This window comes from Labrus mixtus, chromosome 4, assembly GCF_963584025.1.
Source record: "Labrus mixtus chromosome 4, fLabMix1.1, whole genome shotgun sequence".
Lineage (NCBI taxonomy): Eukaryota > Metazoa > Chordata > Actinopteri > Labriformes > Labridae > Labrus > Labrus mixtus.
The window spans coordinates 13,640,943-13,656,486 of record NC_083615.1 but is presented as its reverse complement, the minus strand read 5'-3'; the positions used below and the strand labels follow the sequence as shown (position 1 = coordinate 13,656,486).

Below are 15,544 nucleotides of genomic sequence, written 5' to 3'. Positions count from 1 at the left end.
CGAACAAAAAAGGAAGAAAAATAAAAAGTTCTGCCTCTTACAAGTCTATAGACATCACTATTTGTTTTTTAGTACGTTAATAAAGGTAGCCTACGGTTGAGAAAATTCAATAAATGTTTAGTTTTTATTTTATCCATATGTCAATAATATAATAATAATAATATAATAATAGCCTATTAATATAATAATAATAATATCATCAAATATAAGCGCTTATATAAGTATCTTTACAGTTTAAAAGGAAGTTAGATATAATAAAAACTGCCCCGTATTATGTAATTCATATATTTAAGCAATTTAATCATAGATATCTAGACCGTGTAGGATATTAACAATTTTTTTATTTTTTCATTTTTTTTACTTTATTTACAACATGTTAATTACATCAGGATTCAATGCCAGGAACGAAGTTATAACTCGAGGTACAACTGTTACAAATTGATATAGAAAACAATGATGATAACGAATAAAATAGAAAAAAAAAAAAAAAAAACATCTCCGAAGCTCTTCGTCGATTCGTGACGTCACCACGGATCTGACAGCCAACGCAACAGTCATGGAGGAAGTAAGAGGTGAGTGAGATTTTCTCCTCCTGTTAATTGTTTGAAATGATCTGTTCCAGCGAAAGAAACGGAGCTAGAAAGGGGTGCAGCGTTGTTACACCGGATACAGGTTATAGTGAAGGAAGGACTGAGCAGAAAAGCTTTGTTGAGCAGCATCCATGTTGTTAATTCAGCCGGCGTTTTGTTTGTTGCAATGGGACTCGGATCGTGTTTTAAAGCAGCACTGTTAATACGGGCAATTAATTGAAATAACGCGCAGTTGGCTTTCTTGACGAACATTTTAAATATCTACAGCCGTAAGATAAGGGTAGCAACATTTTATTCAAACCGGAGTTCTGGCTCAGCTGTAATCCTGCTTACTGTGTGCGTTTCTGTCAATGAACGCTGCATCGTCAGCTGCCCGGTGTTCTGCCAAATAATGTATCCCCAGTGGAATCTGCGCCCCCTTCTTTTACTGTTTCATTATGCTGGTATATATCCAGGCTGGCTATTTTTTTTTGACTATTTATCCCTGTCAAGATATGCCATGCCTTTGTTATGCAGCTAATGTTAACATTGGCTACTGGTGTTTTTGTTAACTACTACTGTTAAAATGCATATAGGCCTACTAGTTTATTATAATCCACAACATTATATGCAGTGTTGAGAACAGAGTGTGCTTTCCCCTTCTTTTCTTTCCTGTGATACTATTGGGTAATATTAAGATAATGTAACATGTATTGACACAATCATTGTTACACACACATCTACACAGAGTGTACGCTTGTATAAGGAATACCATTCACGTTTTTGTAACAGTTCAAAGCTTTTGGATGCATTCAAATGTATAGAAATTAGTCTGTATTCACTTTTTGTTTAAGAATTGAATCGATTTCTTTCCTCCTCAGTGTTTCCCCTTACCTGTGCTGTGCAAAACTATGCATGGGGGAAGGTTGGTCAGGACAGCGAGGTGGCCAAACTGGTCATAGGTGGCGACCCGCTTGCTGTCGTCGAGGCGGGCAGGCCTTATGCAGAGGTAAAGTCATATCACACACAGGCAAATCACAAATTAGACTGGCCCTTGAGGCAGACACTTACACCCCACTACTCTACCAGTCTACTGGAGGTTACTGCCAGAAACTAGAAACATTTTTAAATGCAATAACAAGTTTTTTTTACACATTCTAGTTTTCAAGTAGATGATTTTAACTCTTATTTGAACATAAAATATGTTAACAAAGAAAGTCAGCCTCTCCAGATGAAATCAAGCAATAGGCTAGTCAGAAATGTGTACCACCACGTGTACAAAGTTTAATCAGAACTGAAAATTGTAAACACTGGATGTGCTTTTTTTAAATACGTTGCATTACACATCTGAGACACATTATGTTTCCAAGTTTTGTCAAATGGGGAAAAAAGCAGTAAAAACATTAAAGTCATGAATAAGTGATGATGATAAAGAGGACTACACTTGTGTGGCGGTTTTTTGGTCAGTGACAATTGGTGTCCACTTTGTATAATCTTTTAGATCTAGAACTTGTGCTATCCAGTACAACAATGCATCATCCTGACCTTATTTTTATATTATTCAGGCCATAAAATGTGGTGTTGTTCCTCAGTTTCTTGGCAGAGCGCCTCGTTCTCTTCATGCCTGCCCCAAGTCTTTCCTTATTGCAGGGTTTTGTCATGAAGGTCATCACTTCCAGTTATGGCAGTGCTGACATTTTCACACACAGCGTGCCACATTAATGTCACATGTCATGGTTTGGTCATATGAACATTCATGGTTATCTTCATGGATGCGCAATCCTACATTACGGCATGTGACTTCATTTTTGACCACAACGGTGACATGTTGGTCGACCTCTACTTTTGTTATGGTTAATTTTAGGTGAGATGTTTGGGACGATCATGCAGAAATAACAAGTGTAAAACGTGTGTGTGTGTGTGTGTTGTTTTGCAGAAATATAGGCTCACTTAAAAAGCTGCTATTTAATAAAAGGTTACTGGTTACAAGGTTTAAGCCCTGTAGCTGCAGTTAGTGTTTGTCCACCAACAAGTGCAAGTCCCTGAAAGACAAAATCCTTCTTTGACATTTCAGGTAGTAACCCTCTTATCCAGAGTGATTTACTGAGTGTGGTGATGAGGATTCCTCCTTTGTCACTGAGAAAAAAAACCCACTTTAGATTAAAGAATTTGATGAAATGTAAATGTCGGACACCAGGCTCTTTGTTACCAGAGATTAAAGGAGGGAGAACTGATCATTAGTTCGTGTTAATTGACTTTTCAACATTTATTTCTAGTTAAATCAGAATTTTAGCTCCTCAGTTTTCCAGTCACAAAGCCCATCCTGCAACTTGAGTATTACTAATCATTCAAAGTTATCTCTGCTGTGTTTTCCAGCTGTGGATGGGTGCCCACCCGAAAGGTGATGCCCAGATTAAAGACAACAGGATCGCACAGACCACGCTGGGCCAGTGGATCGCCCACTTCCCCGCCTGCCTGGGCTCCAAGGTCAAAGACACCTTCCACGGTCAGCTGCCCTTCCTTTTCAAAGTCCTCTCTGTCAATACAGCTCTGTCCATACAGGCCCACCCCAACAGAGTGAGTACACATGCACCCACGCAGCATTCAAATCCTCTGTACCATGAATCATTATTGTGAAGTGGAGAATGACTGGACATGTTTTTTTTTTTTTCAATGCATAAAACAGTTTCATGTTTGTCTTTATGCGCTATGCCTGCCCTCTTTGTTAACCCTCTCTCTTTTCAATCATTATGGTTTGGTCAGGAGTTAGCTGCTCGTCTCCATGCTCAGTTTCCGGAGCACTATCCAGACAACAACCACAAGCCAGAGATGGCCATAGCGCTTACCCGCTTCCAGGGCCTCTGCGGCTTCAGACCAGTGGAGGAGATACTAGGCTTTCTTAAATGTAAGTCTCATGGGAACATTAGTGGATTTTGGATTGATCTTTAGAGAGTTAATGGAGATTAAAAGGAACAAAGATGTGGTTTACAGTGTTGAAAACTGAATATCATACAAAGAGCTTTCCTTTGGGGCGCTGGTGGCGCAGTGGTTGGTGCGCGCGCCCCATGTATGGAGGCTGTGGTCTCCCGGGCGGGCGGCCTGGCTTCGAATCCGGCCTGTGGCTCCTTTCCCGCATGTCGTTCCCCACTCTCTCTCTCTCCCTGATTTCCGACTCTCTTCACTGTCCTATCTCTCCAATAGAGGCACAAAAAGCCCAAAAATAAATCTTTAAAAAAAAAAATAAAAAAGAGCTTTCCTTTAAATGGTAGATGTTTCCCAAAAAATACATTCAGACCGATTCAGACGTGTGTGTGTGTGTATCCATCAGGTGTCCCGGAGTTTCGTGCTCTGGTAGGCAATGAGGCGGCGGACGAGCTGCGAGGCTGCATGGGAAATGCAGTTCAAACGAGCCAAGTGCTGAAGAAGTGCTTCACAAGGATGATGAACTGTGAGAAGAAGGTGTTCGTAGATCAGCTCAACATGCTGGTCAAGAGAGTCACTGAGGAGGGTAAGGAGGCTGAGGGATGTAAGTTATAGGCTCCTAAGGAAAGAAAAACAAAGTTAAATTCCAGTTTTATTCCCTATGTTAGTTGTTTTTTCATTAATCAAAAGTAGAGAGCAGTCGAGGGGTCAAAACACTAAAAGATGTGTGAGTTTAGAAGTGAAGCCTTTTCTTTGTTGCACGCTAAAATCCGTAACACAATGAGAGGGTTTCTCAATATGTTTACACAATTCTTAATTTCCTCATAGTTTACACTACTGGCCACTTATGTAAGGGGTGTTAAAACACATATCCACCAGTTTAAAAAAAGCCTCCTCTTAGTTGTAGAACTTGCAGAAGCACAAAATTAGTCATGAGAAGCCACGACAGAGGACAGCCAGCGTCTTTACAGGTTAAAATACGACAGCCGCCTGTCAAAGTAGGGACATTTATTTTGCTGGAAGCTGTGCCAGAATTTCCCACTCTGCTTCTGCAGTAATGAAACAAGTTCTTTTTGAAATTTGAAGTAAATTATAACCACTAGGTTCAGATTTGTCAGTGCTTTTTGCCTCTTTTTGTCTCATTCATCTCAGTACCAGAGACACAGAGACTCTCCTCATCCCTGTCAGACAGTTTCTTTTTAAATCTACCAACAACATGTAACTACTGCAATGTGTCTTACTCACATAAAAACACTCCTGGCTGTGTTTGTGACCCATGCAGGGGCAGCAGGGAAGGACACATCCAGCAGTAATGGTGATCTGTTGCTTCGCCTCCACTCCCAGTACCCCGGAGACATCGGCTGCTTCTCCATCTACTTTCTCAACTACATGGTATTGGACCCGGGACAGGCCATGTTCCTGGGAGCCAATGAGCCTCACGCATATATTTATGGAGGTGAGATGATACTTTTTCAAACACTCTAGATCTTATCCAGGCTGACTACAGCACGAGTAGCTGAACTTTTACACTTTCATGTGCTGTGATATGACAGATAGTCAGTGGGGAAGTATTTGAGGACAAGACTGAAATTATTCTATTCTATGGTACTGTTGACTAATTTATATTTACACCACATTTAAATTTGAGTTGACCCCGATTGTCAAAGGTCATTCTGGTAAATCAACACCTGAACAAGTAAAAAGGACAAGTAGAGGAGGAGAAATAACTCCTGTGTTGCATTTAAGATCCAACACTGATTTGATTTCACATTGTTTGTCTATCTGAGAATTGATTAGATGATTTAAAGCACCTGTGAGGAGCTTTTTGATGGTTATTAAACTGACTGAAATTAATACTGATGCCTCTGTAAGACGTACTGAAGTAAATATCTGAACCACTGTGGCAGGGTTAGAGTGAGAGGAATAGTGATAAACAGCACACTGCCATTACAGCCTTAAAAGAATATTTCCATGGTGAAGATTCTCGATTAGTGATGTATTTTAAAAAGAAAGCAGGAGCATGATATTTTTTTAAACACTTCCTACACATGTAAAGGACAAAATCTAATATGAATTTTTACTTGCTTGCTTCATACTGTATCTACTTGAACTTAATCTCAAGTTATCGGTCCCAGTTGTGGAACCGGGGGTCGAACTATGGGCAGCAGGGTTTTTGTTTTGTCTTGTGTGTTTGTTTGTTTATTTGTTGTTGCTTATTTATATACTAGTGTTAAGGGTTAGGGTTAGTGTTAAGTGGGATGGTTTACATACCCATGACATATGAATTTGGACTGGTGTTTTGATGTTACTGGTTTGTTTGATTGTTTTGTTTTTGTTTTTATAGTATGCTTTACGTATGTCTTTTCATTTTGTCACATTGGTGTTTTACTTTTGGAAAACTAAAGTACAAAAAAAAAAAGGACAAAATTGAACTTAAAGATAAGAGAGGTTCTTAACATGCACTTTAAAGAAGAGCAAACCGCACCCTCTGCTTGTCCAATACTTGCCATCTAAAAGTTCCTTCTTCTTCTGTTTTTTTAATCCAGACTGTATTGAGTGCATGGCCTGCTCAGACAACACAGTGAGAGCCGGTCTCACACCGAAATACATCGACTTGAACACGCTGTGTGAGATGCTGAGCTACACCCCGGCCTCCGCCAGCTCCAAAATCTTCCCGTGTGAACAAGATGCCTCAGACCCCTTTGTGTCCCTGTACGACCCCCCAGTGCCAGACTTCACGGTCATGAGGATACAGGTAGGAAACCCCCTTCTCGCTTCAACCTGATAAAACCATACATTTATAAAGTAGATTTAGGACTTTGGTGGACTTTAAATTCCTCCAGTGTGTCACTTTGATAATCAATAAAAAAATAAGAAACATTTACAGCTTTTAAAAGTTTGTCTGACTTCAAATTAAAGGTGTGCCGTTTTAATGTGGAGACGAAACAAGCTTAGCTTTATTATGTGAAATCTGTCTTGATGAGTCAACCCTCTTGGCACTTCTGCTGTTGCACTGTTGGTTTTCCTGCTATGACATCAACATTACAGCCAGGAAAAAATCTGTTCAATCTGCTTTAAAGTTTGTCAGAGACAGCAGCATAAACAGTTCAGTTAATCCCCATAATCCCCACTGTGTGTATATATATATATATATATATATATATATATATATATTAGGGATGGGCACGTTAACGTGTTATTTTCACGTTAACTCATTAATTAATTATCGCCGACAATTATTCTATCTCGCATTAACGCAATTTTTGTTGCTTACTGCTGCGCATGACTGCTGCGGTGCTCACAGGAAACAGTGTTGCCAACTTGGCGACTTTCTCGCTAAATCTGGCGACTTTCCAAACCCCCTTGACGACTTTTTTTGTCAACAGCTACTAGCGACAAATCTAGCGACTTTTTCTGGTGTTATTGGAGACTTTTTTGGTGTAAGAAACTGACGTGAAAGCACGTACTGCTCCTCAACGAGCAGTAGTGATGTGTAGTTCATGAACGATTCGTTCAAAAAACGAACGAATCATCTGGGTGAACGAACTGAACTGAATCACTTACTGAAAAGAGTCGTTCATTTCTCAACTTCAGTTGCGCTCTCCTCTCTCCCGTCTCGTGTCTCTCTCTCTAGACCGTAAGAGTCACTCAAAGCCCGCCCACCCTCCAGTACTGAACGTACTGAACAGAACGGTCGGGGAAAATAAATGTGATTGTTTTAGCAGCTTTCAGTTTGCAAACTGTAACTTTATCCAACTAAATTCTCAGCTCATTGGTTTATTATTCACCACCGGCTGTTCTCAGTACGATCGTGAGCAGAACTAAACGTTTGGCCGTGTTTCAGTTTATTAAATTCTGATTCACAGACAGAGCTGCGGAGAAGTACTGAACGATTCGGTGAACGAATCTTTTGAACGAATCACTTTACTGAACTGATTCTATTGATTCAGTACACTGAAAAGAACTGCTTTTCCCATCACTAACGAACAGCGGGTGCTGCCGTGAGCCCCTCCCCCTTCCAAAAGCACTCACAGGCTGTCAGTCAGAGAGGAGAGAGGAGACCCACACCACTCTGCGTCCAGACTGCAACGAATGCAATGAGCTTTAGTTTTGTATTTATTTGCTTTGATTACATTGTTTAAGTTGAGAAGTACATTTACAATAAAAGTGCACTATACAATACTTTTTAATTCATTATTGGAATTTGCGTATAACAATGCGATTAATCACAGGAACTCATGCGATTAAAACTTTTAATATATATATATATATATATATATATATATATACTGGCTGGGAAGTGCGAAACAAAATTTCGAAGTGTGAGACAAATTTACATTTTGAAAAACAAAGTTCAAAACCAAAACACTTTTACCAAGGACAAAAGACATTTACATTTTATTAAACAAATGTACAAGATGTGAAACACTTTTACAAGCGCTGAAATACATTTACAAGTGGCAGAACACTTGTCAATTTGTCTCAGCGCTTGTAAAAGTGTTTTGGGTTTTGTAACTTTTTTTTAATAAAATGTAAAAATGTTTTTTAAAATGTAAATTTGTCTCAAGCTTTGTAAAAGTGTTTCACACTTTGTAATTTTGTTTTGCACTTCCACCATGTATAAAGTCACCCCACATTAACTTGGCCTCATGTGACATCATAACTTAACTCCTGCTTATGAGAGCACCATCAAAGTGTGTATTACAGTCACAATGCACCCACTGTAACAGGGTGACATTCTGTCCCACAGGTCCCGGCCTCAGTGAAGCAGTACACTGTAGCGCCGGTCGACAGTGCCAGCATCCTTCTGGTCATTGAAGGGGACGCCACGGCAACCTCAGCCGCCGCCCTCTCTGACGTCACGCTGAGACGCGGCACCGTCCTGTTTGTTTCAGCTAACGAGAGCGTCGCTCTGCACATCACCTCCCAGTCAGGGATGAACATGTTCAGGGCCTGCTGCCTCCTGTAGCTGTGAGTGAGCAAGAAACCTTCAGACCACCCGTGTTTGTTTCCCTCTGGTGTGACTCAGCGACATCGACTTTGTGTTTTGGATTGAGCCCAATGGTCGCATCACTCTGTGAGAAGGTAGTACACTCAAGGTTTAAGACAGTGTTGATGCCCATCTGTGCCCACTGCTCCCCCCCCCTAACCAAACACAACAGTGTCCCTTAGGTTTTAACAACAAGCAGTTTTTAATTTCCACTGGATTTAAACTGGTTTTAACTTTTTTACCTGTAGTAGTGCACTAACATCTTAAACACATGGAGGATGAGTACATCCTTCATAATCTATAGGTGCTCGGTATGTACTAACAATAAAAAGTAAAATATTTCCACAACACTGAAAAGACACAAAGTTCATGATGAAGGATTAAGAGTGAAAATGTTACATTAAATAGTTCCTTTCTCTCTTGGAAACAGGTGAGAAAACTTTCTGTATATAACATCTGTTAAGTAGCTGTTGAGCAGCTAAACATCTTAGAGAGCTCAGAGGAGATACGAAAAATATAAAAGTAAAAAATATACAAGATAAGCAAGCAAACAAAACCCGCCGATGAAGACCACGAGATACAATCAGAAGCTCTAGATGAACTAATCTACAAACATATTAGTTCATCTAGTTTTCCCAAAATCATTCAAATATAAACGGGAAGCCTGAGAATCACTCCACCTAAAAAAAAAAGTCTAGTTTGTACTCAATTGATGAATATTTCTATTTGAAGGGTTTCTCTTCAGTGTTGTAGACATTTTTCATTTTATTCCTAATACACTTACAGCTGAATATTCCTACCTTCAGGTCTGACACAATGATAATTACTTGCACCAACCTTGATAAGTCAGACTGCACTGCAGCAGGGTGGGGGAAATGTTTACACTGATGCAGTTCACCACCACTTGCTGCTTTGTGCAACTACAGCACCACTGAGCATGTCTGATATATTAGCCAGCAGTTGTCTCTCTGCAGGGTGCAACGACCTGTTTAATCATTTGAGTTAAGCTTGAACTATTAAAAACCCACCTCTGGGAAACATCCATTCTTCGTTGAGAGCATATAGTGTAATGCTGAGATGCCTGTGCATGTTTGACTCAGAGCAGTAATACTGGAGGGGGGTCATCTATCTCAACACCCCCCTCCCCCGGAGAGTGTTACTGCATGTAACTGTTACGAACGCATGTTTACAGTCTGGAAACTTCTCCTCAAAGTAGTGAACAGTCGTAGAAATCATAAAAAAACACAAAATAGGAGCAAGCAAAGAAAGGCCACCTACTATCTTCATCCCATTCAGCACGCCACCATTAGAACCAGGAATGTATCTTTATAAAACTTTATCTTCTATATGACTGAAAATAAGAGTTGTTCCAGTACCAGCCCCAGTATAAGAAATAATCCTGATGCTGCTTAAAGTGTTGATTCTGCAAGTACACAAGGCACAGATCCAACACCATTATTTATTAGCACCTCTTTAAAAATGACGAAAGGAGTAATCTGTGCAGCAACTATACAACACAAACCACATACAGCCAGAGACAGGGGCTGCAAATTAGCCACTGGTAGAAACCTGTATGCATGGCATCTGCTTTGTGTTTCACATATGAAGTGATGTTCATTGCATAAAATGAAATATTACAACTGCAGATGGCAGCTTGTGTTTTAGAAAGGCACAGAACCTGATTTCAGGTAATTTATCAAACAACTACAGTGCCTTTGCTTGCAGACAGTAACTTCAATCATAGCGGGCAAAATGTCATCCATCAGTGCTTCCCGTCACACATTTTAAGGCTGTATTTTGAACTTAAAATTAGGGCCCGACCGATGCAGGATTTTTTTGGTCTGATACCGATATTGGAGAGATAATAATCTGATACCGATATGTCGGCCGATATCTTTCTCAGATCTGTAGAGATAGATAGATAGAGATATACACATATCCTTCAAATGCAGTTTTCAAACACTTACGGAAAAGATATATAATTAAGACAAGATGGTCTCTCAACTGGAGAGTAACTGCGCATATACATGTGTCACTGCTTGAGACTCTGTTCTCTCAGGTACAGCAATATTATAACATACTGTACACAGGGTTAGTAAACAGTTATTTATTGTTTGGTATGGGGTACTGAGTATCAGCCAATACTGAAGTTATGATATTGGAATCAGAAGGTGATGGTATCGGAACATCTCTTTGAAACAACGTCCTGTACAGTCGTGTGACAAAATGCTGCATTCAATTTTATAGTGTTAAAGGAATCAACATGTCTGTATTTCTGACTATTTGGAGCCAAATTTTTCAGACTTTTGCATGTGTTATTGTTTGTACTGATTCGTCTATAGTGAGAGAGATGACGCCTGAAGACACCCTGTATTATAAGGTCTCACTTTGTACATTATGACATCATGAGGTTGGTGGTTTGTCTCCACTTTGAGATCTTTTCTGGTCACCACCTTCCAACATGTTGCTACGCAAGTGTAAACTCTGTTACTGTTATTTCAGCTTGGTTTGAAATGTCTGTGTAGTATCCCAGTTTATACCAGGGGCCGTTTGAAACCTAACAATCATGACGTGAATCTCACTGTTGTAACAGCTTTTATATGTAATCTTGATTCTAACATTTGGAAAGGAAAGCAGAGCTTGACCTGTGACAGTGACTTTGGTGAAGTGAACCAACCCTGGTGATGCTTTGTTTCCTTTGTCATTAATGTACCAGTGATGAAGGTCGATCAATATGCTTGTCCTTACTATAGATGCACTAAAACCTTTATGATGTTTGTTGTTGTAAAGACTGTTTGAATGGAAGATAATTAACAGATACAAGACGGGAGTCAGACCTTGAAAGAGCTACATTGTTGGAACATGAAAACAATCATCCTACATCTTTATTTTTTTTAATCATATTTCCAGATGGAGATTAAGTTGCTAAATAAAACAAGAGGTCACTTTAATATCTCATTTGATAATCACACCTTTGTTACTGATCTTGTTTTACTTCACTTTAACGCTGTTCTTCCAAGACTTTGCACTGATTTTTTTGTTTCTCTTTAACTCATGTCCTTTGAGTGCACACTGATCTGAAGGCCACAATGTTTTCATGTTGATTGACCTTTGTGAGGAATTTTCCTTTTGAGTACTTCCACATTGAGGACATAGTGTCATATTTTTGAGTTTGGTGATTAAGTAGCCTGAGACTGAAGAGGACATGTGTATGTAGAAACTGGTTTAATAAAGCCTTGTTACTTACTGTGTCTGTGCCGTTTGTTGTGAAATTAGCTTTAGATCGGGTCAGTCTAGAAATGTATAGAACAGGATTTTCATCAGGGTTAGTACCTGATTACTTGAGCTGGGGAAAATGTGATGATTTTAATGTTCTTAACAGTAATTAACCAATTATTAATGATATTAATTATTTTGTACAGATATTGATGTTGATTTCAGCAACTTCTCCCATCCCAACTGGAAGTTTAAATATTCATGTTTCTCAAGCGTTAACCAGCGATTAAGTCTAATCATTCTGGACACACTGTGCAAATATACATTATTTATTAACACATTTATAAACTTAAAAAAACATCACTAGAGCTCACCAAAAACTTGAAGAGAATTCAGAAAAAAAGAACTAAAAACATTCTCAGTAACAAACAGTGGTGACTGAAAATCAAGTTCTGCTGTTTATAGAAGTTAGAGACACATACTTGAAATCTTCACTCTTTAGTATCTCATTAACAGACGTGTAAGTGTTGGCTTTATACAAAGTGCACTTTATGCAGATAACAGTCATCTATAAGTGAAGACCCAACAGACAGTAATCTTAAGGTTCCCTTTGATCAACCACAAGAGCAGCTACAGACCAAGATGTCAACAACCTCGTCCTTCTCTTCCTCTAAAGTGCATGTGGGTTTTTTTTTTTTGAAAGGTTGACACTTACAGATCGTAGACCTCAGATTGACAAATCCAAATCCAAAGCCAGGGATGTCTAAAAGAAATAAAGGCCATCACAACCTAAAGTAAGTGCTGCATTCAGCTGAGGTGGAACCGTGTGCATTGTCTCACCTCTTAAAAGCTTCAACAAACTCCTGCTGGAATCATATTTTTGCACATTTGTTCATTTTGTTTCTCTTTGGGTCACTAAAGAGGATGTTGGAGGTGATTTCTCTTCAGTCATGTTTTATGTGTTCTACTATCCACCAAGCTGCCAGTCGCCTGTGTAATTATCTCATTGTACGTCACTGATTTGGGTTCTTCCTCATGCTCCTCTGCTTTGTCTCCTGTGAGCTTCACTGTCTTTCTGAAGTGCTCCCACAGAGGGCGCTGTTGTGGAGGAGCACAGGCCACTTTGGATTTAGCAGCTTTAACAGCAGGTTTGTTTTTCATGGTGTCCAGAGTAAATCTGTGCCTGTGGATCAACTCAGGTGTGGGCTGAAGCACACTGTACAGAGCCTGTAATGCCCGCACATCCTCCAAAGCATCATGGGCCTTGTAGTCCACACCCAGTAACTCCCTGACCAGGTTCTCCTGTCGAAAACTCTTGAGGTCGCGGTCCTTCAGCATCTCCCGAGTCAGCAGCAGAGTGTCGACGCAGCCTGAGATCGAAGAGTCAAACTCTGCTCTGAGGTCAAGTTCGTCCAGAGCTCGAGCCAGCAGGCGACAGTCAAAGCGCCGAATGTTGTGGCCGACGACAAGGGGGCGTTCGAGCATTTGCAGGAAAGCTATGAAGGAGACGAGGACCTCTCTCAGGGAGTTGGTGAGGACGAGCTGGCGATGGAGGTACAGTCTGTGTCTGCGAACCCTGAAGCCGGTGACTTTGGCGGCTCCTGGCTGCATCCGACATCGAGGGATGACGTAGAGATTGAGGGAGTGACCTCCGCTCACCGCAGCCAGCTGGACGATTTCACAACTCTGATCTGGTAGAAAAAACATGCAGAGGAAAGGCTTCACTTCATGTGCTTTAAATGTTGTCTTTTTAGATGATACTGACACTGAATGTTAAAGCAGCAAATTTAGAACTTCACTTGGTTTAGCGACATTTATATCAACAACATTTAGAAAATGTTGCCATTTCTTGGATGTTACAACTTGAGCTAATTTGATGCAAAATTGAAAACATTACTAATATTAAATGATCATTACTGTCATACCAATGTGTGTTGATTTCAAATGCAGATTCATCAAATTAAACCCTAAAAAAAATCAAGCAATTCATCACATGAAAACACATTGACATTAATATAGTGGGAGTCACAGGGTTCTGATTCACTGGAAATAAAAAACAACAAAACAAGTAGAGCATAAACACTGATCCAAAATGTGAAGGGCCTGGACCATCCCTTATGAGAATTTATTTTTGGACAATTTGGATAATCAGTTAATTAATTAAGGCTTCGTGTATTTGGTTTTATAAGTTTCTGTTATTTCATAAGCAGGAAAATGTTGTTTGGTGTTAATGGCCTCTTCACCCATTCAACAAAAAGCCAATGAGTTATCAATAAAGGCAAATTAATGCGGATTTTGGGACCATTTGTTGTCGTTTTGTTGAAAATTAAATAGACCATTAGCTGTAGTCCTAAACAGCACAGGACAGGTGAACAGGTGAACAGGTGATCTCACCCAGACCAGTTGTCTCCAAGTCAAAGAAAACCAGCGACTGTCGACACTTTTCAGCTCCGTCTGAGTTTTGCATCCCGCCTCCGCCTCAATGATATAAATAAAACAAATTAAGAGGAAAACAGACTAGAGAAACAAATACAGACTAAAGGAAATGACCAAAGTATTTCGCTCGTCGTTTGTATCCCATGTTGACTTTCTGTCCGTGGTTTTAAACACCCGGGTAAATACTCTGAACTGTGTGCGGGGCACCTACACACAGCTGAGAAAGTTGCGCAAGCGCAGACAAACACTTTCTTCTTCTCCTCTAAAATATGAACCAAACACGCGTCGCAGGCACAATGCTGCCTCCTTCAGGAGTCAAATCAAAATGCAACAAGATAGTACTCAATAAAAAGGTGGATACAATACTGAGTCAGTATAAGGTATATTTTTTATTTAATCCAACAGAAATTTTAGTCGCATATTTACCGAGATGGAAGAAGACCAACTTAAACACCTAAATATAAGTAATATATTTAGAGGAAGTCAATATACAATCTATCAGCAAAAAAAAATACTGCGATTATGATCCTCTCATTTAAAAATATTTATGTCCAAAATTATTGTATTTTAGTGCAATTCTTCCTTTTTCATCTGAATTTATTAATGTTTATATTTTCAGAAACATTTTAATTATTTTTTAGGTGTGTCCTTATTTCCTTTTTTTAAGTATCAAAAACAAAGAATCCTTTTTGTTTGTTTACTTATTTTTGTGTTTAATGGATTTTAATGTTTTAATCATTATTTTTTAATGAAGCTGTGATAACCAATTGTCCTCTCTTTTATAACAATGAGGCTAACAGGAATTAAAATATATTTTCATCAAAGCTTATTGAAAGCGCGCTGAACTCTTCTGGAAATTTATTTTTGAAATAATTGAGGACAGATTCTTATGTTGCTTTCCACTTAAGTTTTGTTGTGCTAACAGCATAAACAACATACAGTACACCTAAACAACATTTTCAAAGGGAACAAACAACTCTTTCACTATTTTTCCTTTCTGGTTATTGAAAATTGGTGCAACATTATCCCTTGGAAAAATAAAAAAAAAGCACTGGGGCACCGGTAGCTTAGTGGTTACTGTGCGCGCCCCATGTAAAGAGGCCATGGTCATCCAAGCAGGTGGACCGGGCTTGAATCCGACCTGTGGCTCCATTCCCGCATGTCACTGCCCACTCTCTCTCTATCCCAGATTTCTGACTCACTGTCCTACTGTATCTCTCAAATAAAGGCACAAAAAGCCAGAAATAAACCTTTAAAAAAAAAAAAAGCACCAAGTTGTTTATAATAATTACATGATGTTTATTGTCTATGTTTGAAAAAAGTGCAACAATTCACCAGAGGTACAAAGAGTACAACAGTTATGAAGATGAGACATGTTACAGTGAGTTAGAAAAAAGCTTAAAAACTAAAT

At 39.4% G+C, this 15,544-nt stretch overlaps 2 protein-coding genes across 2 annotated transcripts; one reads left to right on the top strand and one right to left on the bottom strand.

The window, feature by feature from the left end:
* The first annotated feature begins 531 nt into the window (after positions 1-531).
* On the top strand, positions 532-11,728 carry mpi (mannose phosphate isomerase). Its single transcript, XM_061035952.1, has 8 exons — positions 532-572; positions 1,451-1,578; positions 2,946-3,146; positions 3,333-3,474; positions 3,898-4,077; positions 4,774-4,947; positions 6,038-6,246; positions 8,242-11,728. Exons 1-8 carry the CDS (start codon positions 557-559, stop codon positions 8,458-8,460), a joined length of 1,269 nt encoding a protein of 422 aa, XP_060891935.1. The 5' UTR covers positions 532-556; the 3' UTR covers positions 8,461-11,728.
* A 282-nt stretch (positions 11,729-12,010) lies between these two features.
* LOC132972839 (maternal protein exuperantia-1-like) lies at positions 12,011-14,389 on the bottom strand. The gene is made up of 3 exons (XM_061035953.1): positions 14,092-14,389; positions 12,559-13,388; positions 12,011-12,508 (listed from the first exon to the last, which is right to left on the bottom strand). Exons 1-2 carry the CDS (start codon positions 14,162-14,164, stop codon positions 12,646-12,648), a joined length of 816 nt encoding a protein of 271 aa, XP_060891936.1. The 5' UTR covers positions 14,165-14,389; the 3' UTR covers positions 12,011-12,508; positions 12,559-12,645.
* Between the last annotated feature and the right edge of the window lie 1,155 nt (positions 14,390-15,544).